General features: G+C 48.7%; 1 protein-coding gene across 1 annotated transcript in view; it reads right to left on the bottom strand.

Moving 5' to 3' along the window:
• Positions 1-25,590, bottom strand: part of plekhh1 (pleckstrin homology domain containing, family H (with MyTH4 domain) member 1) — a 56,946-nt gene that overhangs the window by 26,965 nt on the left and 4,391 nt on the right. The window contains exons 2-9 of the mRNA XM_061259277.1: positions 21,422-21,600; positions 6,492-6,554; positions 4,324-4,473; positions 4,145-4,228; positions 3,850-3,931; positions 3,258-3,434; positions 1,993-2,873; positions 1,531-1,609 (exon numbers count right to left, since the gene is read on the bottom strand). Of these exons, the coding sequence (XP_061115261.1) occupies positions 1,531-1,609; positions 1,993-2,873; positions 3,258-3,434; positions 3,850-3,931; positions 4,145-4,228; positions 4,324-4,473; positions 6,492-6,554; positions 21,422-21,565 (1,660 nt within the window). The 5' untranslated portion in view covers positions 21,566-21,600. The remainder of the gene's footprint in view (positions 1-1,530; positions 1,610-1,992; positions 2,874-3,257; positions 3,435-3,849; positions 3,932-4,144; positions 4,229-4,323; positions 4,474-6,491; positions 6,555-21,421; positions 21,601-25,590) is intronic.

Consider the following 25,590-nt stretch of genomic DNA (forward strand, 5'->3'; position numbering starts at 1 on the left):
AGAAATATGCAGTTTACTTATGAAGTAAACATCAATGCACTTGTTAATACGATGCAAATAAATCAAATCCATATAAATAGGAAGACAAAAATAAATTAGTGTCGGTCAATTTGAGTTAGGCTGAAAAACATTTTAGTGGTTTATCTTCTCTGTAACTATAATTAAAATGGCTGTAATTTTAAGATTTAGACACGCAGGATTAACATGTTTGTGTGTTCCTATATTGTAAAAAGACTGATAAAGTGCTTTGTACTGCTTGGTAAAGTTTCACAAGATTATGCTTTCTTTGGTTGTCTATTTTTTAACTGTGGTTATTCTAAGGAAGTTGGAAGGACCTGTCTATGCCTTTCAACATAGCATAGCTTCCTAAACACTGGATACATTACAGACACAGCAGTAAAAGGTAGAGAATAGTAAGTGTATACAATATATTACCACTGACACAGTAAAATGTTCAGTGTAAATTCAACCAAGAGTACATATGAGTCCAATCAGAACTGTAATACTGTAAGAGTTGATTCAACACTGAACATTTACTGTGGACCATTTGACCAATAACCATATGAGTACTGACAAGGGCTATATAATATGTCATACTGATGATGAGAGATACAGTTACATGAAAGGGGTGCAGGACCACTTCTTCTTTTATTTTTTTACTAGGAACATTGCACATTAATCAACATCTTCAGTTTCCACTTCAACGTAAATGTGCCAGGTATGAGTTAGCACATGAACTCATTTTCAACTGTAGTTTCCTAACCTGCATGTCTTTGGACTGTGGGAGGAAACCGGAGTACCCGGAGGAAACCCATGCAGACACGGGGAGAACACGCAAACTCCACACAGAGAGGCCTGGGTGGGGCTTGAACCCAGGACCTTCTTGTTGTGAGGCAACAGTGCTACCGTGCCGTGCCGCCCGCAACGTGAGGTGTGTGGAAGAAAGCTCCCAACACTGAGAACGGGTCAGTGGAGGCCCTGCTTCCTCACAACGTGAGGTGTGTGGAAGAAAGCTCCCAACACTGAGAACGGGTCGGTGGAGGCCCTGCTTCCTCACAATGTGAGGCGTGTGGAAGAAAGCTCCCAACACTGAGAACGGGTCAGTGGAGGCCCGGCTTCCTCACAACGTGAGGTGTGTGGAAGAAAGCTCCCAACACTGAGAACGGGTCGGTGGAGGCCCTGCTTCCTCACAACGTGAGGTGTGTGGAAGAAAGCTCCCAACACTGAGAACGGGTCAGTGGAGGCCCGGCTTCCTCACAACGTGAGGTGTGTGGAAGAAAGCTCCCAACACTGAGAACGGATCAGTGGAGGCCCTGCTTCCTCACAACGTGAGGTGTGTGGAAGAAAGCTCCCAACACTGAGAATGGGTCAGTGGAGGCCCTGCTTCTTCACAACGTGAGGTGTGTGGAAGAAAGCTCCCAACACTGAGAATGGGTCGGTGGAGGCCCTGCTTCCTCACAACGTGAGGTGTGTGGAAGAAAGCTCCCAACACTGAGAACGGGTCGGTGGAGGCCCTGCTCGCAGCCTCACCTCGGCTGGGTGACCAGGTTCCAGGAGCCGCCTCTGACACCCTCATCCCAGACTTGGCCACAGCGTATATCCGGCTCTCCTGGAAGACAGACCCAAAGAGCATGAGTATGCTTGAGCTGTTATTGCGGGTAACTCTTAAATCATGCCATTCCTCCAAAAATCCACCCACCAGGGAAAGAAAGTTTCAAACATTAAGCTTAGTCATGGAGTGGAGATGCTCAATTCAAAACTCAAATTAGTTCAGGACTAAAGTTAATCTTAGTCTTTGGCCCATGTTTTCAATCCACGTTTTCTAAAACTCTCTTTCTCTTGCTCTCTCTTTCCTACTCTCTCTTGCTCTCCCTTTCCCCCTCTCTCTCACACAGACACACTCTCTCTCCCTCACTCTCACTCTCTCTCTTACTCCATTTCTGTCTCTCACTCTCCCCCTCATCCCTTGTTCCTCCTCTCATCTCCTCTCACCCAGGATGGGAAGCGATGCAGGGGCGGGGTGGGCGGTTTCAGCACGTCGGGGTCCAGGAACTCCAGCTCCTCCGGGAGACCAATCAGAGAGACCGTGTCGCAGGAAGCCTCGCCCACCTCCGTCGCCTCTCCCACCTCCATGGCGTCGGACACCTCGTCGATGTCGGTCTCCTCCACCCGCTGGGGGCCGGGGGGGGTCAGCGGGGCGCAGCAGGGGCGGAGGAGGTCCGGCGGGGCGATGTCGATGCTGACGTTGACCTGGTGCAGCTTGTCGAACCCGGGCTGGGGCTGGCTGTGGTGCTTCTTCACCAGCTGGATGCTGTCGCGGGGGGTGAGCGGGGTGCGCACTTTGGGCAGGGTCATGCTGGTGCCCGAGGGGAAGGCCTGGGGCACCAGGGGGAGGGAGGGGGAGAGGTGGGACGGGGGCGAGGTTTTGGGGGTTGGGGGAACGGGCGATCCCGGGGGGCTGGGGGGGGCCGTCTCGCTCGAGGAGGAGGAGGAGCGGAGGCGCTGGGAGCGGAACTTGCTGTTCAGCTCGTCCGAGGAGTGGTCCCTCTCCGAAACCGACCCCGTCTCCGGCCTGCCCCGGCCCATATCAGGGTGCAGCCTACCAGGGGACAACCCCTCTACGGTCTCCATCCCACCGGCCCCCTCGCTCCCTCCAAATCCGGGGAGCCCCTCCCTGCCCCACCCAGGACCATGGGGCTCTGGCACCTCCAGCATGGCCCCTGGGTCCTCCCTGTCCTGGGCGGGACTGTCCCAGCAGCAGCCTAGCGAGAGGGGCTCGGCCCTGTCCTGGCCTGGAGACCTCATCAGGGAGGAGGTCAGGAAGACCCCGTGGGACGCACAGCCGGGGCTCTCCGAAATATTCTTCTTCACATCTGTGTGGTGAGCATGAGGAAGGCATGCGGGGTCAGCGACGGGGTCAAGTGCTATCACAACACTTGACAAAAATTGAAATGCAAGAAAACGAGAGGACAGTAAGAAAAATCTGGGCTAAGAAATTGAAATACAATACAATCAAAATACAAAGCTGGTCCACATAACCGAAAGCTTACTGCATAACCAAGGTAGCATAGGAACGCTACTCAACCCTGCTCCTGGAGATCCACCATCCTGTAGGTTTTCACTCCAACCCTAATTCGGCATGCCCAATTCTACTTAACAGCAGCTCTCTAGCTGTGGAATGAGGTGTGCTTTGTGAGGGTCACAGGACAGGGTAACAGGGTTGGGCGAAGAGGCTGAAATGGGATGAGGAGAGTGACCTGGGCTGCTGACGGTGAATGGAGGGGTCGGGCAGGGACCAGGCTGTCTCCAGCTCTCCTCCTGGGCGGAGGGGGACCCAGGGCTGCTCGGGGGGAACAGGGGGCTGCACGGGACCAGGTGAGAGTCCGCGGGAGGAGACGCCGGGGTCCCAGGAGACATGGGGCACTCCAGCAGAGCTAAGAGTGGACGGAGACAGAGGGTTACATTACAGTTATTTAGAGTATTTTATCCAAAGCAACTTACAGTTGATTAGACTAAGCAGGAGGCCAATCCCCCCTGGATCAATGTCGATTTAAGGGCCCAACAGCTGCACTTATCTTACTGTGGCTACACTGGGGCTTGAACCACCAACCCCCCTGGTACCATTCAATCACCTTAGCCACTAGGCTATAGGCCACCCAACAGGTTTAGAAGGACAGGACATTAGGTCATATACCGAAATATACAGTCACCCAAAGACCGAGTTGTCAAAGGATACAAAGAGGAAGCATTGTAGAAAGGCATGATGTTCTAGGATTGGGAGATTATTCTTCAAAGGGACAGCCACCAGAGAATTTCCGGGTTGACAAATGATTACAGTTATTAACTTACTCTGCAGTTTGTCTTTGAGGGCCAGGATCTGTTCCGATTGCTTAGTGTTGGCCATCTTCAATTGATGGTTCTCCATCTCCATCTGGGACAAGGAGAGATACAGAGAGAGAGGGAGTGAGTGAGTGAGTGAGTGAGAGAGAGAGAGAGTGAGAGAGAGAGAGAGAGAGAGAGAGACAGAGAGAGGGGGAGAGAGAAAGCGGATTTCAGCTTTACCCAGACAAATCCTTTGAACTCCTCAGCAATGTCACACTAATTTCCATGGGTTGTAAAGTGCATACTATGTAAGCCATCTTACCTCTTTGAACTTGAAGCTGACCCATTCTTTAATCTTGGCCGCCTTTTCCTCTATGATCTTTGCTTCCTGGGCTCGGACCAAGTTCTACACATTAAGGAAGGGGAGCAGCATCCATTTTAACACCCAACCATCAACACTATAGAATGTTCTTCCATTTTAAATTTAAACGACCTCCATACCTGCTTCTCCAGCTGGACTTCCAGCCTCTTTATCACCGCGTCCTTTTCTTGCACTTGATTTGTCAGCTCTTGATACCTTCTGTACAACGAGTTTTCCGATTCGCTGGGCTGCACGTTGGCCGATTTCAGCTTTGCTTCCATCAAATGTACCTGGAACACATCAAAGAAAATGACCCCTGTTTCTGAGGCTGTAGACATTCAATGTTACAGTTATCAGCTTGAAACAATCAGAGCAAGCTTGGGAATTTAACCCTCAGGTTATGAGCGCAGGTACTACACTACCGCCCAAAGCAGTGACATTCACATTACATTGTTTTTCGTGTCCAATAATCATACAATCGTGTGTCTCAAATATGGCCGGGTAAATAATTTGGTTAACTACATTCTGAGATCAAAGCGCAGAAGACACACTCACGAGGCTCCCAAGTCGAAAAAGCACAATTTGAGAGTGAAGGAGAGAGACAGAACAAGAGACAAACCAAGCGAGGGAAAGAGAGAGAGAGAGAGAGAGAGTGAGACACAGTAGATCATTTTCATGTTAAGAATTCTGCATTGCAATCCTGTATAAAAGGTGTTATATAAAGTTTGATAGATTGACTGAGAGAGAGAGAGAGAGAGAGAGAGAGAGGGAGGGAGGCACGTTGTACCACAATCTTGTATGAAAGGTCCTACAGTATGAATAAAGTTTGATTGATTGATTGATTGATTGATTGAGGGAGACTGAGAGATTAGTGCATGAATTAATGTTCACTCCAGTCTGTGAAGTCAGCAGGTCTGCTGTTAAAGTGTTACAGGGCCCCTTGGTGACTGATGAACACCTGGAATCCTACCTAACAAAGCCCTCACCCAATTAGGAACAGAGGGAACAGGAGAACAACAAAAGCCCTGAGGACTTCAGCACTCTGTGGTCCAAAGGGAGAAATTCACAGATTGTTCCGGTTTAAAAGTGGTGCGCTTGAATGGAATACCATATATGGGCTTACATCCATACACACACGTGACCTCATGACCTTTACAAGAGCCCCCAGTGTACCAGCAACCACCCCCCACCCCCCACCCCCCCACAAACTGCCTTTCTTGTATTTCAAACATGTTCAGCCACAACCCCTTCACAACCCCCCACAGCCTAACCCAAAAAACCCCCCACCTTACAAAGGTTGGCCCTTCTTCCTGAATGACCTCAGCACTCTCTACTCTGCCATTGTGTGAGGATGGTCTTAAGTTTCCCCCCTTGGGGCTTGAGTGGCGGTATCCCATAGCAACGCGCTATGGCAGGAAGGCAGGGGGGACAGGACCCAGTACAACTCTGAGTGAGGTCTCCTTCGACCCAGAAACCACGCTGGAGTAGGGTATCAGGCCTCTCACACCAGTCCCCGAGGTTAAACCAGTTGCTAACTGACTGGTGCAAGGCACCCATAAAATGCCGCAGGCCCCCAACAAAGCTCTGTCATTGAGGCTTTGTTTGGCAACCAATTCTTATTTTAACTTATGAAGACTGGTGATTGATGCATTGCCCGGATAATGTGACTTATTTCTGCATAGTTGATATAGCTAGTCCACGGACAGAACCCACCAAGAGTTATTTTCTCTGGAATGAAAGGCCTCAAGCCAAGAACAGCCATGGACAAGGACCGAGGAGAAGGCCTGATATCCTTTCATTTCAGTCCGAGTTTGGGAACTAATTGCTTGCTTGTCATAACAAGCAAGCAATTAGTATGTAAAATGGCCGTTGGTAGTTAAAACATTCAATAACACTAAGAGGGATGGGTGGAAGTGTACTAAATAACCTTTACATAATAAGAAGTGGGTTGGTGACAATTGAACAGTGAAACTCAGTATCCCAGAAACCCTTTAGATTAGGTTCGATCCCCTCCTGGGTGTGTTGAACTGTCCCTGAGCAAGACACCTAACCCCCAACTGCTCTTGATGAGCTAGTTGGTGCCTTGCATGGCAACCAATTGCCGTTGGTGCGTGAGTGTGTATGAATGGGTGAATGCGAAGCATCAATTGTACAGCGCTTTGGATAAAGGCGCTGTATAAATGACAACCATTTACCAGTTACAACCCTTCAGCTTCAGATCATGTGCATCTAATCACACAGAGCTGAGTAAGAGACAGTCAGAGAGAAACAGGGAGTAGAGGAGGGAGGAGATGATGAGAGCAGTTACCTGCTTTTCAGCATTCTCTGCCCGCTGGTCAGCTTCCATCACCCTCTGCTCCAGTTCCTGCATCTGCACACAGAGAGAGAGAGAGAGAGTGAGAGTTAGAGCTATTATGATAGAGAGTGATGAGGAGTGGGAGAGAGAGAGAGAGAGTTAGAGCTATTATGATAGAGAGTGATGAGGAGTGGGAGAGAGAGAGAGTTAGAGTTTGTGTGATAGAGAGAGTGAGGAGGGAGAGAGAGTGAGGAGGAGGGGGAGAGAGAGAGAGAGAGTTAGAGTTTGAGGGAGAGTGAGGAGGGAGAGAGAGTGAGAGTGAGAGTTTGTGTGCGAGAGAGAGTGGGTCACAAGGGTGACACAGCGGGGAAAAAGTGGAAGTGGTTTGGAGATAGAAGGGGAGAGTGGGAGCTGGTTAATTTCTAATTTCTTTAAAGAAGTGGATAAGTTGGCACAGTGGGTCAAAGGAGAGCCTGACTCACTCACCCTTATACAGTATGACCCCTACGTGACGCCTGTGTGTGTCACATACTACTGAAGAGGAATGGCCCTTAATCCAGACTTTCTAGGGTCTCACACGGCTTAATAAAGCAGCCAATGCAGAGATCTACACACACACGCACGCACACTCACACACTGTAGACTCAGTCAATCACAGTCCTGTCTCATTCAGATTACCTAGGAGCCCTGAGCGTCCTGAGATGCACATGCACACTCAGGAATAACACGACCATGGAGGTACATTTTTGTTCTTCAACGATCAAATTTACCGTATGTATCCTCAATGTCATGCCCTTGCGTTCCGAGCAAAAGAGGTTAAAGTTGGTTCTATATCACTGGGTAGGGGTACAATGTTACGTACCTATAGGGGAGCACCCCAGCCCTTTATAAGCACTTTTCGTAGCTTTATTTCTGAGTGTGGAAAGCCGTCAGCAAGGCCTTGCTCCGTGCTTTGGGAATGAGACTGACATCTGCTGCCATCGCGGAAAAGCAGCGGTGTGACACTGTGAGCTCCCCACCCACTCCCCCCCATCCCTCCCCACAAACACACACACACACACACTCACACTCACACAGACACACACACACACAGACTCACACAGACTCCCCTCCCCCTCTCCCCCCTCCCTACACACACACACACACACACACACAGACTCCCCTCTCCCTCTCCCCCCTCCCTACACACACACACACACACACACTCTCACTCTCACTCACACAGACACATACACACACAAACACACACACACACACTCACTCTCAATCTCACTCACACAGACACACACACACACACACACAGACCCCCCTCCCCCTCACCCCCCTCCCTCCACACACACACACACACAGACCCCCCTCCCCCTCACCCCCCTCCCTACACACACACACACACACACAGACCCCCCTCCCCCTCGCCCCCCTCCCTACACACACACACACACACACACACACTCTCACTCTCACTCACACAGACACATACACACACAAACACACACACACACACTCACTCTCACTCTCACTCACACAGACACACACACACACACACACACACACAGACCCCCCTCCCCCTCACCCCCCTCCCTCCACACACACACACACACAGACCCCCCTCCCCCTCACCCCCCTCCCTCCACACACACACACACACACACACAGACCCCCCTCCCCCTCGCCCCCCTCCCTACACACACACACACACACACACACACACACACACCCTCTCCACCCAACTTTCCCACTGTCACACAGGCTCAGACAGGATACTCTCTCATATCTGCTGCATACCCCCCTCAGACCACCATGTCAGCCATAGGGGGAGAGGGGGGGGGGCACTAACACCAAACTTAATCCCCCCACCACAGGAGTCCACCCCCCTCCCCAAGGCCGCAGAGTGGGGGATTCGGACTTCAAACCCCCGCAGAAGCCCGCCAGCTCCTCCAGAGATCCCCTGGGCTACGTCAAACTTCCCTGCCTTTGTCAGGAAGGCAAACAAAACACACAAATTGGGAGGAGGATGGGATGGAGGGAGCGGGGAAAAAGGGAGGAGAGAGAGAGCCAGCCCGGAACGAGTGCACCCTCGCCACCAGAACATCAACTCTAATGCGTCAGGTCACAGATATGTGCTGTACATTGTAGCGCTGATGTCACAATCATTACCGGGAAGTGAAAACAGTGGAGTTCTAGAACACTGACTTCTTCTAGAAACATTGGAACACTGACTTCCAGAAAGCCTACTTACTCTTCAAGGGGTCAAATTGCATTTTAAAAAGAAAAACAATTACACAAAAAAGTTAAGTGGGAGACTACAGTAGAGAGAGAGAGAGGGCGCTTTTGCAGAACTGGGTATGGGTTCAACGGTGAAGCCGTTTAGGATTTTAAAAGGCTCTGGAAAGAGGAGGTGTGGATAGATAAGTGCTAATCTGGACGGCATCAGATGTTTTCACATTTCTAAGATGCAGGCATCGGAGAGCCACAGCAGGACAAAGTAAACACCCACTTCCATCTGAGATCAGATCCTCTGAGACCAGGGCTCTCCGGGAGATCTGATAGGCCAGACCCTACATGATGCAGTACATAAACGTGTCTCTCGCACACACACACACACACACACACACACATTTTTTACAGTGCACCACAGTTACAGTGCACTGTAGCAAATGTACACATCATGCAACCTCCGCTGTTGATGCAATGTAACCCACCCTATGCTGCACTGCTGATAGATAATACGCATATAAGAATATTATAGCTACTAGTATTTACATTAGCTTATAACCAGATCTTGCGATTATAATGCAATCATACCCCACAGTGAATGGGTACATCTTTAGTATCCGCAATTACACCATGAAAAAATACCAGTGTGAAACACGCCCAAGTTCCCAAAACTGATGTATCACTTCAGGTCACAAATGAAAAAAAAAGTACTATTCTAAAAAATCAATCAAATGTCACTACTTAGTCTGCCAGTATGCTAGATTCTCCAGGCCTATATGACTGACAAATAATAAACATTATAATAATAAACACCTGATGAAAGATTGTTTTAAAGGCAGACCCAGGGATATGAGGTGGAGCCAAACAAACGGAGTGACGCCAGAGAGTCAGCAGTGACAGGGTACCAGAGAGTCAGGAGTGACAGGGAACACTGCAGTGAACACACCAGGGCCTGTCCCACGATAAATCTCAGAGATTTCATCCTGGAGCATCTTACTTGTGTTTTATGTTATGCACATTGTTTGCAAAATTCCCTCTGGAGCAATAAACGTTTAATTAACATTACGTTACGTTACTGGCATTTGGCAGACGCTCTTATCCAGAGCGACGTACAGTTGATTAGACTAAGCAGGAGACAATCCTCCCCTGGGGCAATGCAGGGTTAAGGGCCTTGCTCAAGGGCCAAACGGCTGTGTGGATCTCATTGTGGCTACACCGGGATTAGAACCACCGACCTAGCGTGTCCCAGTCATGTACCTTAACCACTACGCTACTGGCCGCCCCCATTCATAATTCATTAATTAGCCATTATCATTGTAAATTCAGTGAATTAAATCATAGCATGATAGCTAGCTATGGGTAATAGATTTTGTGTTGAGATCTAAATGTCAAAATGATGTCGACTTAATTTATTTTACCAGTTCATGACATTGTGCTGATGTTGCTCCTGAATAACATCTGTATTATCTTCCATAAGATATATGGATATATACAACATACATAAAACTAGGTATATTATTTTGCTTTGTTAATACAGACATTACCTGTCACCCGCCTCTTAGTTTGTTTACTTCTGGTGCATAGATGCCTAAGACACTATAGGAAAGAGGGGCACATAAAGATTCACAGTCGAATGGCAAGCCAGACAGTCAAAGTAGTACTGGGAAACGGCTGTGATTCTTGTTCACAGTTTATCACAACACAATCTCTGTTTGCACGTGTCTGGCGTCATACCCCAGTGTCTACCTTGAAAGGCAACAAATAAATATATCATAAATAAAATAAAATAAAAACCCTGCCTGACACTCACACACAGAGACTGTGTGAGAAAGAGAGAGAGAGAGAGAGAGACAGGGAGATAGAGAGAGAGAAAACACACTCACACACTCAAAAGGCTTGTATACTTGACCAGCCATGCCCTGCGAAAGTTCAGTGACCTGATCACAGCGGAACAGGACTTTGATGGATTCCCGCCCTTGACTGGACATGTGGAACCTCCTCTTCTTTTGTCCCCTGTCTTTTCATTGGCTTCTTCAAAAGCTGAGCAGTTCAGCTCCAACAATGCAGACGACACATTCCCAGCACTGACTCACACAAACAACACCCACACACTCACAAATACACACACACTCTCACACACCCACACACTCACAAATATACACACTGTCTCTCTTACACACACTCTCTGTCACATACACCCACTCTCACACACACTCTGTCATACATACACACACACACACACACCCACTCACAAACACACGCACACTCACACAGACACACACACTCTCTCACTAATGCACACATTCTCTCTCTTACACACAGCCACTCTCACACTCTCTCTCTCTCTCTCATACACACACACACACGCACTCTCACACAAAACATGCCTCTATATCCACACATACTCACACACAAACATGCCTCAAAACACACATTCACATATACACACACACAAACATTCCTCTATATACACACACACACTTACACACACACACTGTCTCTCTGTCTCTCTCACACTCACACACAAACATGCCTCTAAACACACAAACATTCTCACACACTCACACACAAACATGCCTCGACACAGGCACTCACTCACACTCACACACACACACACACACACACACACACACACACACACACGCACACGCACACACAGACATGCCTCTATATACACACACACACTCATACAGACACTCTCTCTCTGTCTCTCACACACTCACACAGAAACATGCCTCGAAACACACACTCACACACACACAGATGCCTCCACACACACACACTGACACACACAAACACACTCTTTCACACACAAACATGCCTCAATACACACACCGCACACACAGACTTGAACACAGAGATCCTGCAGTAATCACATTTGTTGAAAAATATACTGGCCCGAATACTGATAATAGTACAATAAATACTACTAATAGTAAAATATAATTAGATTTCTTACTGTAATAATAAATAAAGTAAATTTGTTTAAGGTGCACTCTGCAGTACTTTTTCTTGGGGAAAATGGACGTATATATTTCAATAATTTTCCCCAAATTCCTTTATTTATCCAACAGCAGACAACTGAAAAAGAGGAAACCTAACGAAGACCAAGCAGAAAGGAACACACAATTTGTTTTCTTTTGTAGTCCTAAAGGGCAAACTTATTTTATTGCTTATTTAATGTGTGACCATTGGTTTGGACAAAAAATATATTCATGTTGCATATTGCATGACCTGAAATATTCAATATACAATATGGAATATTTGATTCAGACATAATTTGTGCCAAATATCTTTACAATCTGAAAGACACTCATAAGCATGTAATAGCACATTAAACGCCATTTTAAAGAGAATTAAGCGATAACGTATTTAAAGTGACGTGACACGTTCTAGATGTTACGTGACACCTCTCAGATCGCTCGATAAAGTAGTAATATCTTCCTTACCGTCTCACAGGACGGCGTTATTAATGTTTTATAGAAGGCTTATTAATGTTGACGTTTCCCCCAAGCAGACGCTGAAGCGGACGGATGCAGTGCAATGCGCTCACTTCACCACAGCGTCAGCCCCAAACGGGAGCCGCAGCTCAGCACATCGTGTCTCGATGCGTTCTGGCCTCTTCCCAGATCGGAGTGATCGCCGGCCTTTGGCCGCAGTCCCAGACTGCAGTTTTCCCTGGAAAACCTCTCGTCTCTGAATTCCGACTGCCTCCAGCGCCTGTTTTTCCGCCCGCGGTTCATCACCTGGGCTTTGGCCGAGAGACACGGACACAGGAGAGAGACACGGACACACGAGAGACACAGACACAGGAGAGAGACACAGACACACGAGAGACACAGACACAGGAGAGAGACACAGACACACGAGAGACACAGACACAGGAGAGAGACACAGACACACGAGAGACACAGACACACGAGAGACACAGACACAGGAGAGAGACACAGACACACGAGAGACACAGACACAGGAGAGAGACACAGACACACGAGAGACACAGACATAGGAGAGAGACACAGACACACAAGAGACACAGACACAGGAGAGAGACACAGACACACGAGAGACACAGACACAGGAGAGAGACCCAGACACACGAGAGACACAGACACAGGAAAGAGACACAGACACACAAGAGACACAGACACAGGAGAGAGACATGGACGCAGGAGAGAGACGGACACACGAGAGAGACACGGACACAGGAGAGACACAGACACAGGAGAGAGACGGACACAGGAGAGAGACACGGACACACGAGAGACACAGACAAAGGAGAGAGACGGACACAGGAGAGAGACACAGACACATGAGAGACACAGACACAGGAGAGAGACACAGACACACGAGAGACACAGACACAGGAGAGAGACACAGACACACGAGAGACACAGACACAGGAGAGAGACGCGGACACACGAGAGACACAGACACAGGAGAGAGACGCGGACACACGAGAGACACACAAACACAGGAGAGAGACACAAACACACGAGAGACACAGACACAGGAGAGAGACACAGGAGAGAGACACAGACACAGGAGAGAGACACGGACACACGAGAGAGACACAAACACAGGAGAGAGACACAAACACACGAGAGACACAGACACAGGAGAGAGACACAGGAGAGAGACAAAGGAGAGAGACGCAGACACAGGAGAGAGACGTGGACACAGGAGAGAGACACAGGAGAGAGACGCAGACACAGGAGAGAGACGCGGACACAGGAGCCGGCTCGTCCGTACGCTGCTGCTCGCTGCCAAAGCCAGCGAGGCAGGCGGAGATGACTGGGATTAGGGGGATTCGGAATTACAGAATCAGGGGAAACCACAAGGAATCTGACAGGAGCGGGTCGGCCTGGTTACAGCCCGACAGAGGGAAAATCTGCCCTTCATTTGAGCACTCTCAGAAATAGTGCTGACAAATTCTTGTCAATAATTCATTTGTGCTTAATTTGTATTTTTTGCTTGGAGAAACATTCTTATTTTACCCAAGGAGAACATTACTGTACTTTCAGGGTACATTTGTGAAATTTGGTCCTTGAGAAACAAAAATGTACCTGTCACTGATCTCATATACTCTCAGAAAAAAAGGGGTTCTTTGAAAGGGTTCTGCAGATGGAAACCCTTTTATTTATGGAACCCTCTAGGGTTAATGTGAAAATTGTGAAAGCTCCAGATTGTCCGATAAACAGCATTCGCTCTAGAAAGGGTCCCTCTATGGAGACACAGAGGAGCTTTTTGGAAACCCCCATGTCTTTCTGGATAACCAGAATCCCAGGTGACCTGAGGTCCTGGCTGCAGTTTTAACAGGGTGAGGGATGCCAGTGTGCTAGCGGAGATCAGACTTGCATGATTCTTAACACGCATTTGCAGACACCATTCTTTCTGATCCACATCTATTAGGCGAGAGTATTTGCGTGTGCCGTGTTGCATTTCGAAATTGTGTTCCATTGACGAAATTTGGAAATCGTTCCATTGACGCAAACTGAAGGAATGTGTTTGGATGCAGAAGCGTTTGACCCTGGCCGCAGCACGAAAGGTTAACCGCCAAATCGCTGAACACTGCCTGACTGGGCCATATTCCCTCAGCCTGCAGTCAGTACAGCAGAGAGACAGCCTCCTCTCCCCCACCTTTCAGCACTGCTCACCACGGAGGTGAAGAGGAGACCGGAGAGAGGTAAAACAAGACATGCATCAGTGTGTGAGAGAGAGAGAGAGAGCAAAAGAGAGAGTCAGAGACAGGGAGTGGGAGAGAGAGAGAGCAAGGGAGAGTGGGGGAGAAGTAGGGAGAGTGCCAGGGAGAGTGGGAGAGAGTGGGAGAGAAAGAGGGAGTGAGAGTGGGAGAGAGAGTAACAGAGAGAGGGAGAGAGAGTGAGTGAGAGTGGGAGAGAGAGAGAGAGCGGGAGAGAGAGAGAGCAAAGTAGAGCGGGAGAGCGAGAGCGAGTGAGCGTGAGAGCGAGGGCAAAGGAGAAAGGTAGAGAACAGGAGAGAAAGAGAACGAGAGAGAGAGAGAAAGCATGATAGAGAGAGAGAGAGACCTTCCATGACATGTTGCAGCGTGCTGAGAAACTTTAGAAGGGGAACCCCTTTCGTTTAGTGCAAATTTCTACCCACGTATCCTCACCTGAACCGCGAGGCTCTGTCCGGGACACAGACTCTACCTGAGCAACGCGTCGAGGCTCGGGGGGGAGAAACAGCCATACTTCTACAGGGGCTGCATACACGCAGCCAAATAACACCCCATTTGGCAGCCCTAGCCAGAGACCCAAAGTTGTCTCACCCTGACCCGACCCACGCCACTTCTGCTAGGGTTCAAGAGAGGGCCCTCATGGTCAAAATTATGTCAACAAGCTGAAGGCCACCCGCAATGGGCCAGTACGGTCCACTTTGGTTAACATGCTATGACTCACTAGCTAGACAATAACCTAAAGCATCATTTTATTTTTTAGAAGTAAAAGTAATTCGAAAGAACGAAAACAAAAATAAGTCAATTTTAGAATTTGAGCGACAGTTGCACGTCTGGGAAAGTTTGGGAGCGTTCTTCCCCTGCGGATTTAATTGGCGATGCTGGCTAACTTAATGAACTACGTTAACTCTCATATCTGCCTTCTTCCAGTACTGAGGAAGGGGTCAGCTTCAGAAACCCCACAGACATTGAGTCAATCCTGCTGGCTCTAGAGAGAGAGAGAGAGAGTGAGAAGATTTAAGGCCTTGCCCTAACGCAGCACAAAAAGACAATCTTCATGCTCTTAAGAGGAAGCATTCAGCCCACAACACCAAACGACGCAACTCTCCGTCTCTCTCTCCACCTCTCTCCCTCTCCATCTTTCTCTCTCTCTCTCTCTGTCTGTCTCTCTCTCTCTCTCTCTCCATCTCCGTCTCTCTCCCCCCCCCCCCCGCACTTCATCGTATTTCCACATGAACGAGCTCACAGAAGAAGCAGCCGCAACAAAACCGGGCAACAGGGTTCAGGCTGTAACCTTTCTCGCTCAGACTCCGGGTCAACGGCACCGTTCAGTGGCACAGACGAGACGCCATAAAAAGTGAAAAGAAGCGTGGGGACGCATCGCTCTCCATCGCGGCTTTATGAGCGGACGTATCGAGCGCGGTTTCTGACAGCGCCACGCGCACGGGGCTGTAACTACGGTCTGTGACTGCACTGCGGTTGCTGGACTCCATTTTGTTTGCTCTCCCCCCCTTCCCCAGACAGGCGGAATGAAGGAGGCAGTCAGCCAGAGATAACACTCAGCCAGGGGAGATAACGCCTCAACCGCGACGCAGATATCACCCCAGCAGAGGGGCAGATAGCGCCCAGCAGAGGGGCAGATAGCGCCCAGCAGAGGGGCAGATAGAGCCAAGCAGAGGGGCAGATAACATCCCATCCAAGGGGCAGGTATCGGCCCAGGCCAGGCCCAGATAACCGTTGCTCTGTCAGGGCAGATGACCCACCACCAGCAGCAGCAGCAGCAGCAATGCTTCTCAACACCAGCCTGGTGTGGAGTGACACCAAGCACACTCGAGGAGAACAGAGACCGCAGTACGCAAATCACCAGCATACTCAGGCCACACCCACAGGCCACACCCATCTACAGGCCACTCCCACCCACACACAGCACCTACCAGACACAGTGAAATGTTCACTGTTAAATTAACTCTTACATGGTCCATATTGTACTCATTTGTACTCTGTCAGAATTAAATGAACACCGAATTTTACTGCAGATTCTCACACTGCCTGGGTAAGATATGGATGACCACTTCAGCTAGTTACAATAATCCATCATGACCCATGAAACCACTCAGTGTTGACGTATGTTAGCCACAGCTATCCCACCGCTGGTGACAAACACACTGAGTCAATTATTCAGTAAACATCTGTCCTTAACTTTGACCAACAATTATAAGCATGAACGTTTCTTCCTCCATTTCCTTCCATCACTCGACCACCTCGAAAAGAGGTGTGTCATATCAATGTTTTCTTTACATTTTAATGTCTTGACCTATGATGCTGTATATAAGTATATAAAAGAAATAAAAGTGTGACAACTCCCGCTAAAATCAGGAAAAAATTACATTTACATTTACATTTTAGTCATTTGGCAGACGCTTTTAATCCAAAGCGATTTACAAGTGCATAGGTTCTACCATAAATCAGAGCATCACATCCAGAAACTAGAAAAATACACAGGAAATGCTGTTCTGTTTTTTTTTTTTGTTTTTTTTGGGGGGGGGGGGGGGGGGGGGGGGTTAGACAAGGATAGGGATATCAGAAAGGAGGGGCAGGGGAAATCAGGAGGGAGGACTAAGGTAGAGTTTGAAAGGGGATTGAAAAATTTGAAAAAATTTGAAAAATTACCTTGCCAAAAATAGCTTTTGAAGAGCAAGAGTAATGTGCGAAGTCAAAGTTAAGGATGAATGTTGATTGAATGCAGACCGCAGTCTCTCTCGCCTCCAGGCAAGGCAAGAGCCAGGTGGCTGGATTTAGCAGGCTCGACCAACATGACCCAAAACCAAACCGGACCTCCTTCCTCCCCCTCTTTTCTGAATCAGCGATTAAGGCCGGTTGACTCATAAGCATGTCACCTCCGCCAGCCGACTGTCCTTCCCAAAATTCCACCAGACCCATCGACAGCGACCTGCCTGTGCCCGTAATTATTAACCCTCCCAGATAAGCCTGTTAATGGTTATTGCGAACTGAAGCTCAATCATTAATTAGACAGAGAGAAGTGTCGATGAAGGCAAAACGCCGGGCAACCTGAAGACCAGACAAAAAGTCCTTGGAGGTCAGCGTTTGCTCTTCAGTACACAACTGGAGAAAGCTCGCCTATCGAAGGAAATGAGCACTGGTTTATATTACAGTTTTCTTCATTACATTTGGTGACAAGCATTTTTCAATACTGAGTTTACGTTTTTACAGTTCTCTGCACGAAAAGCAGCGTGGCACAACAGTACATTTCAGGCCAGTACTCTCTCTCTCTGTCTCTCTGTCCCTCTCTGTCTCTCTCTGTCTCTCTCTCTCCCTCTCTCTGTCTCTCTCTCTCCCTCTCTCTCTCTATCTCTTGGTCTCTCTCTCTCCCTCCATCGCTCTCTCTGTCTCTCTCTCTCCCTCCATCTCTCCCTCCATCTCTCTCTCTCTCCGTCTCTCTCTCCCTCCCTCTCTCCCTCTTGGTCTCCCTCTCTCTCTCTCTCTCTCTCTCTCTCTCTCTCTCTCTCTCTCAGTTTCTCTCTGACACTCCTGCTCGTACCTGTGGTTTTCGTCTGACAGACGTGGCTTTCTGTGCAGAAACAGACTCAGCCAAAGCTCCTGTTCCCCAGAGCGCTCTCTCATTTCCAAAAATAACAACGGGAAGATCCACACAGTCTGCCTGCTGCCCCGATACAAAACCAGCCACACCGTGCAGAATATTACATCAGGGCCGTCCAATCTCATCTGAACAGGGCCAGTGTGGATGCAGGCTTTCATTTTAACCGAGCAATAAGACCCCCTATTCAACTATTTAACTAATCATGGTTCTTTAACGAAGTATTTGTGATCTTACACCTTAAAACGGGCAGGTCATGAGAAACTTCTCCAAATGTCTAAAATATCCTTCATCCTTCACACAAAAACCATCTGGGTCAATGAGAAACATGCGCTAAAACTGAAATAATGCGTTTTTATTGAGGAAACAGGAAACAGGAAAGGGCTAACCATGTTGTGGCAGTGGAGCGGTCACAAATAATCCAGATTTTGACTCTCGAACACTTTCCATGGGGTCAGAACCACAGGAGAGAAAGTTCAGGCCTAAAGGACAGACACTGTTCCTGGGGCGCTGTTGGGAATTTAGAGGCGAGGAAGCACTTTGAGCATGCTTTAACGCCACACCGGCCAATGTGGTATGATCATTAAAGGGACTCCAATTAGATTGATTACGGTTTATAACAGTGAGGCACAGCGTAAGGATTCCAAAGAGTTGAACTATAAACAACCCAGAAAAAACACCCAAGTCCAAAAGGAATGTGGGTCAGAAGGAATCAGAAGGATACACTAACCCCTTAGGAAACGTGAGAGGTCTGACTCTAAATCTTTCGGTCATTTGGGTGCTTAATTTATGGATGGTCGGTATACAATGACCAAAACACGATGATGTTCCCACACAGAATTGATGGTATACAAGTCTGTGACGCATTTTCTCAGCTCATTTTTTGAAATAGACAAAAGAGTAAAAAACCATGTTAGCACAGCTACAAATCAACATTTTCTGATTGACCCATATCAAGTAAGCAATATAGAGCAACACTGCTGTATATAAAATCACAAAAGTCCAAACTGATACTGAGAAAATGGATGCAGAAGGTTTCCTTTGTGAATGGTGTTAAATAAAACATTCACTTTGAGCATATATGTTATGATACAACACATTTTTAACTACCCATAGGATGAAACCATTTTAATCTGTTCTCAACCTAGGCCTATGCCCTGTCCTGCATTGCCGGGAAACTCACTGTGTTTTCAATCAAGAGTGAAGTCAGTTGAGCAGCTGGTGAACAGATGGCAACCTCCCCTTCTCCATAATTCCATTTCTTTCCCAAACCCTTTTTTTTTTTAAAAGTGGCGATTCAGCCAAGGCGGCAGAGCACTGCTGCATTCCTTCCTGCCCCAGTAGCCCCGAAGCAAAACCAAAATGGCTCCCTGAATCAAACCCCAGAACGCCGCATGGGGTCCAGGGTTGACCGGAGGTGCAGCCTGACAGGAGGGCGGACAGACCTGACAACAGGAAGAGCCCTTTTGGGGGCGTCCGTCAGGGACCCCTCTCGCCGTGTCTGCAGCCCGTGTTTGGACAGTAAACATCCCGCTGACTGAACCACAACAGAGCGAGGATCGTCGGGTCCATTCCAGCCTCCTCGGCGATTTTCTCCCGCTTGCCATTTCCTCTCGCGCGCACATCACGGATCACGGATTGTGCAAATCATAATAAACCATATTAGTATTAACAAACGGCTTATTTGTTACGGTCGCCAAGAAGTAAATAAACCAAAAAAAAAAGGCTTTGATCCAAACCCCCCTGTGTTTATTCCTAGTTAACACACATAACATCCCCACATTTCATATTCAAATTAAAACATAGAAATACTTCTCTGGCAGATTTTAAACAAGAAACGCCTTTAAGTGAAATATTACGCTAATACGTGAAACCGTTAACATGAACAGTCTACGAAAGTCAGCCAGGGAGTAGTCACAGCCAGGTAATTGATCATAATTTCAAAGGACACAATAAAGGCTTATTGTAGACGTGGGTGGGGCCATTCTCAATGGGAATTAATTGTGCTTGGTCTTGTTTTTAGTGGAAAGCTCACCGGTGACTTTTTCTCTTCTTTTTGCTGCCGGTAGTTCTATACCCGGGTAACCATGGCTACCCGATTATGTGTCCACCTGGAACAGTGGGCGGCAGACGTTTGTTCAATTCGGTAATCACGCAAGCAACAGCACAGATTACAAGCTATGCTGCGAAAGACATAACAGCACTCCACTGTACTATACGTGCTCCCGGGAGCTAGTTAGCTAATACCTTCAGCCAACTGCAAGTTTACGCAAGCATTTCCCCTCATGGTTTTTCCATCGTACTTTCCGTTTGTTGTATTTGCAATAAATTACGAATTTACACTCGCACAGAAAAACAGCATTTTGTCTGAAACGCACGACCGCGTCCGCGCACACACACACAGAGCTGCGTTTTTGCTCAGTGCACACTTACACACACACACACACACACACACACACACACACACAGCTGCGCTTCGCTCATAACACACTCACACTCACACGCGCGCACACACACACTCAACACTCACACACACAGAGCTGCGTTTTCACTCATTACACACTCACACTCACACACTCACATGCACACACACTCACACACACACACACACTCACACACACACATACACACACACACACTCACACACACACACACACACTCACACACACACACAGAGCTGCGTTCTCGCTCACTGCACACTCACACGACTCAGTGGTTTTCTCCGTCCCCGGCTGCCTGCCAGGCCCTACAGCTAACCGCCCCTCTCACAGTGGCGAGCTCCGAGCGGCAGACAGCGTAAAGAATGTGCACGTGGGGACTGGGGGAGGGGCCCCGTCCGTCACACAGGCCCGTCACGCCGTCCGCATCAGCGCAACCAAGTGGGGATTCCCAAAGAACAACCTGTTAAACTGAAACTAGGACACGGCGCTACGCGGCACAGCTAACCGTCCGGTATTAAATCAACTCTTACAGAGTTTATACGAGTCCACTGTGGCCAGAGTGGAAGAGTGGGATTTAGCGCTGGACATTCTGTTAGGTAGAGGTAACAGCGAGTAGGGAATGTAAGTGCTGGTGGGAAAATGTCTACCGTTTGCAGTGACAGCAGTACAGGGCAGATATGTTTGGCAGCCTGTAGCCTAGTGAGTATGGTACATGACTGAGACCTGGTGGTTCAAGCCACAGTGTAGCCACTATAAGATCAGTGCAGCTGTTGGGCACTTGAGCAAGGCCCTTGACCCCCACATTGCTCCAGGGGGGATTGTCCCCGGCTTAGTCTAATCGACTGTAAGTCTCTTTGTATAAAAGCATCAGCTGAAATAAGTGTAAAGAGATTGACGTAAAGAGCACCTCCCGTGTGCAGTAGGAGCAGCAGAGGAGAGTATACGTGTCGCTCTGCTTTCCGGACGCCCTCACCTTCTCCGCCAGGAGCTCCCGGATCTTCCCCGCCTGCAGACGGAACCGGAGCAGCTGCATCTCCAGGGCAACGCAGCGCTTCTGCCAGTCCATGGTCTCCATGCCGACCAATCCGGTCCCGGCGCTCTCCACCACGTCCGCCATGGAGTCCCGGCTTTCACCCTCTCACACTTACGGCCCTGAAAGAGAGAGAGCACAGGTCACTGACTGCACACACACACACACACACACACACGGCCTTGTAGGATAACAGCGCACCGGTCACTAACTGCGTGCACACACACACACCCTCACACACACGGACCAGTCTATGTTACGGCAGATTATCTCTACCGCGGTTGCTCAGGTCAGTGAGCATCTTCGCCTTCTCCAACGACCATCTTGGTAAGGAGGAGACATGAGAAGCTGAGGGAGGTGAGCGGGCCGGACACATAAAACAGCCACTTCCAAAACCCGATCTACCTCAGGAGCACCTCGAGGGGTGGGGGGGGGGGAGGGTCCATTTTAGTCTGACTCCACGCCAAAAACCCTTTCTGCCTTGTTTCCATTCACCCGGTATAAACCCCAGCACACAGCCTCCCAGGGTAATGCATGTGCATGAGTCATCATCGGTGAAGAGACCGCTGACAGCTCGGCTAAATGTCACTTCTGAAAGACTCTGAAATTAGCAGAGAGAGAGAGAGAGAGAGATAATTTCATTCTCTTTCTTTCTTTATTTTCTTCCCCCCCCAACCCCCCACACCTCCCCACTTCTGACTTCTCGTAGTTCACCTAGGAAATGGAAGGAGAGTCCGCTTTCAGCCGTGAGATCGCCGTGTCTCGCTTAAACAAAAGCTTCCTGTTCGAGCGCAAAACCCACCCAGAGGACCGTGAGACGGGGGGGGTGGGGGTGAACTCCATCTGCAACAGCCGGAGGGGGGGGGGGGGGGGGGGGACAGCCCAACGGGGTGCACTGGGGGCACCTCCCAATTCCCCCTCAGTTGTCCGCCTGCCTATAGACGCCCTGGACGTCCCAGGGCGAGTTGAGCTCGGCTCTGCTCCGATTTTACCCACGCCCCAAACCCCCCACCATAACCGACACAAATATCCCTGTCAATCCAATCACTTCTTAATTACAAGCCATGGGTGAAATGGTATCTGACGCAGTACAATAGGGGTGAGTGTCTTTCTGCATGACAGTCTCATTAAGGGTATTAGGGAGGCGGGGAGCTCGCCCGCTGTACAGAAAGAGGGGGAATGTGCCGGCATGAACACAGGGCCCCGAAATGTGGGAACCTGACCCAGGAACGCTGTTTTTTCTCAGCAGTGAGCGAGTGAGTGGCGGCCATTTCACTGGCTGAGTACTCTCACACACTCACACACACACACACACACACACACACACACTCACACACACACACACACACTCACACTCACACTCACACACACACACACTCACACACTCACACACACACTCACACACTCACACACTCACACACACACACTCACACTCACACTCACACACACACACACACACACACACACACTCACACTCACACACACTCACACACACACACACACACTCCCACACACACACACACACACACTCACACACTCACACACTCACTCACACACTCACACACTCACACACACTCACACACACTCACACACACTCTCACACACACACACACACACACACTCACACACTCACACACTCACACACTCACACACTCACACACACACACACACACACACACACACTCACACACTCACACACTCACACACTCACACACTAACACACACTAACACACACACACACACTCACACACTCACACACACACACACACACACACACACACACTCACACACTAACACACACACACACACACACTCACACACACACACTCACACACTCACACACACTCACACACACTCACACACACTCACACACACACACTCACACACACTCACACACACTCACACACACTCACATGCACACTAACACTCACAGTAATACTCATACACACACACACTCTCAATCACACTGACACTCACTCATACAAACACACTCACACACACACACACACTCAATCACACTAACACTCACTCATACAAACACACTCACACACACATTCTTACACTCACACACACACTCAATCACACTAACACTCACTCATATAAACACACTCACACACACACTCTTACACTCACACACACACCTGTGGGGTGAGCAGGCCGGATCACATGCACAGCATCTGGGAAAACACCAGCCTCACATCTTTAAAGGACCGTTAGTGTGGATAGCTAAAAATACAATGTACAACACTGAAGAATAAAAATAAAAAGAATTCCTGGATCTGTCTAATCTCCAAAGCACTGATCCAAACAGCCACAGTATCAATATTCTTTACTACACTACGCCACATTAATTCATGAGCCGCATGTCTAAAATTAATACACAAAAAAAACATTTCGGTCATAAAACCGCTTGGCCGAGGGTCACACCGGTGCACGGCGTGAAACGCCTGACATAAATAGAGCGGAAACCGGTTGAGGATTTTTACGGCTCAGTCAGAAGTATAAACAGCGTCGAAGCGGAGGCTCGATCGGCGGGCTCCGGCGGGGACGGTGAGGTCACCGCAGCTCCACAGAAGCCGTGACGCCGGGGGAAAAAAGCAGAACCAGAACCAGAAACAGAACCGTGCAGCAGAGCCCAGGGTATAAATTTCGCCGTGCGGCTCTACAATTATCGTGGCTGTAACTACAGGCTTGCTAACAAATTACAGCCGTGGCATGAAACGGAGAGACGGAAGAACGGCAAGGCCGCACGATCCACTTTTCCTTATTCCTGATTTTTTTTTTTTTGTCTGCCGTTGTCCTCCGCAGTGCTAAAGTCAGAAATGGGGTATAAGGGGGTGGAAGGGGATGGTGGCATGGAGTAAAAGAGAGAGAGAGAGAGAGAGAGAGAGAGAGAAGGAGGGAGGTAGAGAAATGAGAGGAGAGAGCTTAAAAGGAGGCCAGTTCCACCGGAGGAGGTGTCTGTGCGCTGCCAAAACGACAGCTGGTTGCAAACAGGCCATTTGCTGGTTAAACGCATTTCGGCATGGATGTGCTAATTCCCCCAGGGCCTCCTCCAGCACACCCTCTGTGCCGTTTGAACCCGGGGAAGAGCCGCTCCCCTCCCCTCAGACCACCTCCACGGACGGCACGGAGTCCTCCCAGGGGTGGAGAGGAAGAGCAGAGCGTCAGGAAATCCAGTCATAACCTCTGGAGCGAGGTTTCAAAAGTAGTATAAATACTGCACGTGTCCACAGTGCACAGTGTTTCAGCGTTCCCAGTGATGGCCTATTTACAAACGAACATTTCAACCTGACCCTGATGAAGGTCCAGTAGGTTGCAAGGTTATTTTGAGGTCATTTTGAACCATTTTGTCATTTTGTTATAATGAAGGCTTATAGCTTTCTGAAACAACAGTGGCCAGGATCCAGTACAGAATAAACATGCTTTTTCAGCACCTGCAGGCCTAAAATACCTGAGGATTGTTTCTTTTTTTCTTCTGCAATTACCATTTCATCCTGCGTGGTCTTCATCTGGTCAGAACATAGGCTTTGGCCATCGCTGGCCAAGACATCGAAGCCAGTTAGATAGATAAGAACTGGAGACAACTTCAACACTGTTCAGTGTGAACATAACTGTCCAAAAAGTATCATTTCACCATGGTACATCGATCGTTTTCAATGGGCAATCATTTTTTTTGGCAACAGAGGTTTAATAAACTGCAATACCTCTGGTAACAGCTGCAGTTTGCCAGCTTCAAGCTCCTCCATTTGAGCTGTTCTCAGAGCCTCTCTAACCAGTGTCCAGAGACCCACATAACCTGGTGTTCTGGGGAAGAACCATCGCGGCTGAACAGATTCCACTCACAGCAGCTAAGAAAAACTGCGACTCTCTTAATTCTGCCACGCACTCCATGACCTACAAAACTGCTGACTTTACACTCGATCAAAAAGTGCAACTAGTATGAGTAAGAGGCAGAACGGAATCAGTTTGTTCTTAATCACTTTTTGTCCAATGGACAGTCATTTTTCTGCTGACGTTTGACATTTATTTCCCCACACAGCCAGCATTTGATAATAAGACACACAAGGCATCGCACCCAGCCCAGATACAAGCCCAGAGAGCGGGGATGG

This window comes from Conger conger, chromosome 1 (genome assembly GCF_963514075.1).
Source record: "Conger conger chromosome 1, fConCon1.1, whole genome shotgun sequence".
Taxonomy (NCBI): Eukaryota; Metazoa; Chordata; class Actinopteri; order Anguilliformes; family Congridae; genus Conger; species Conger conger.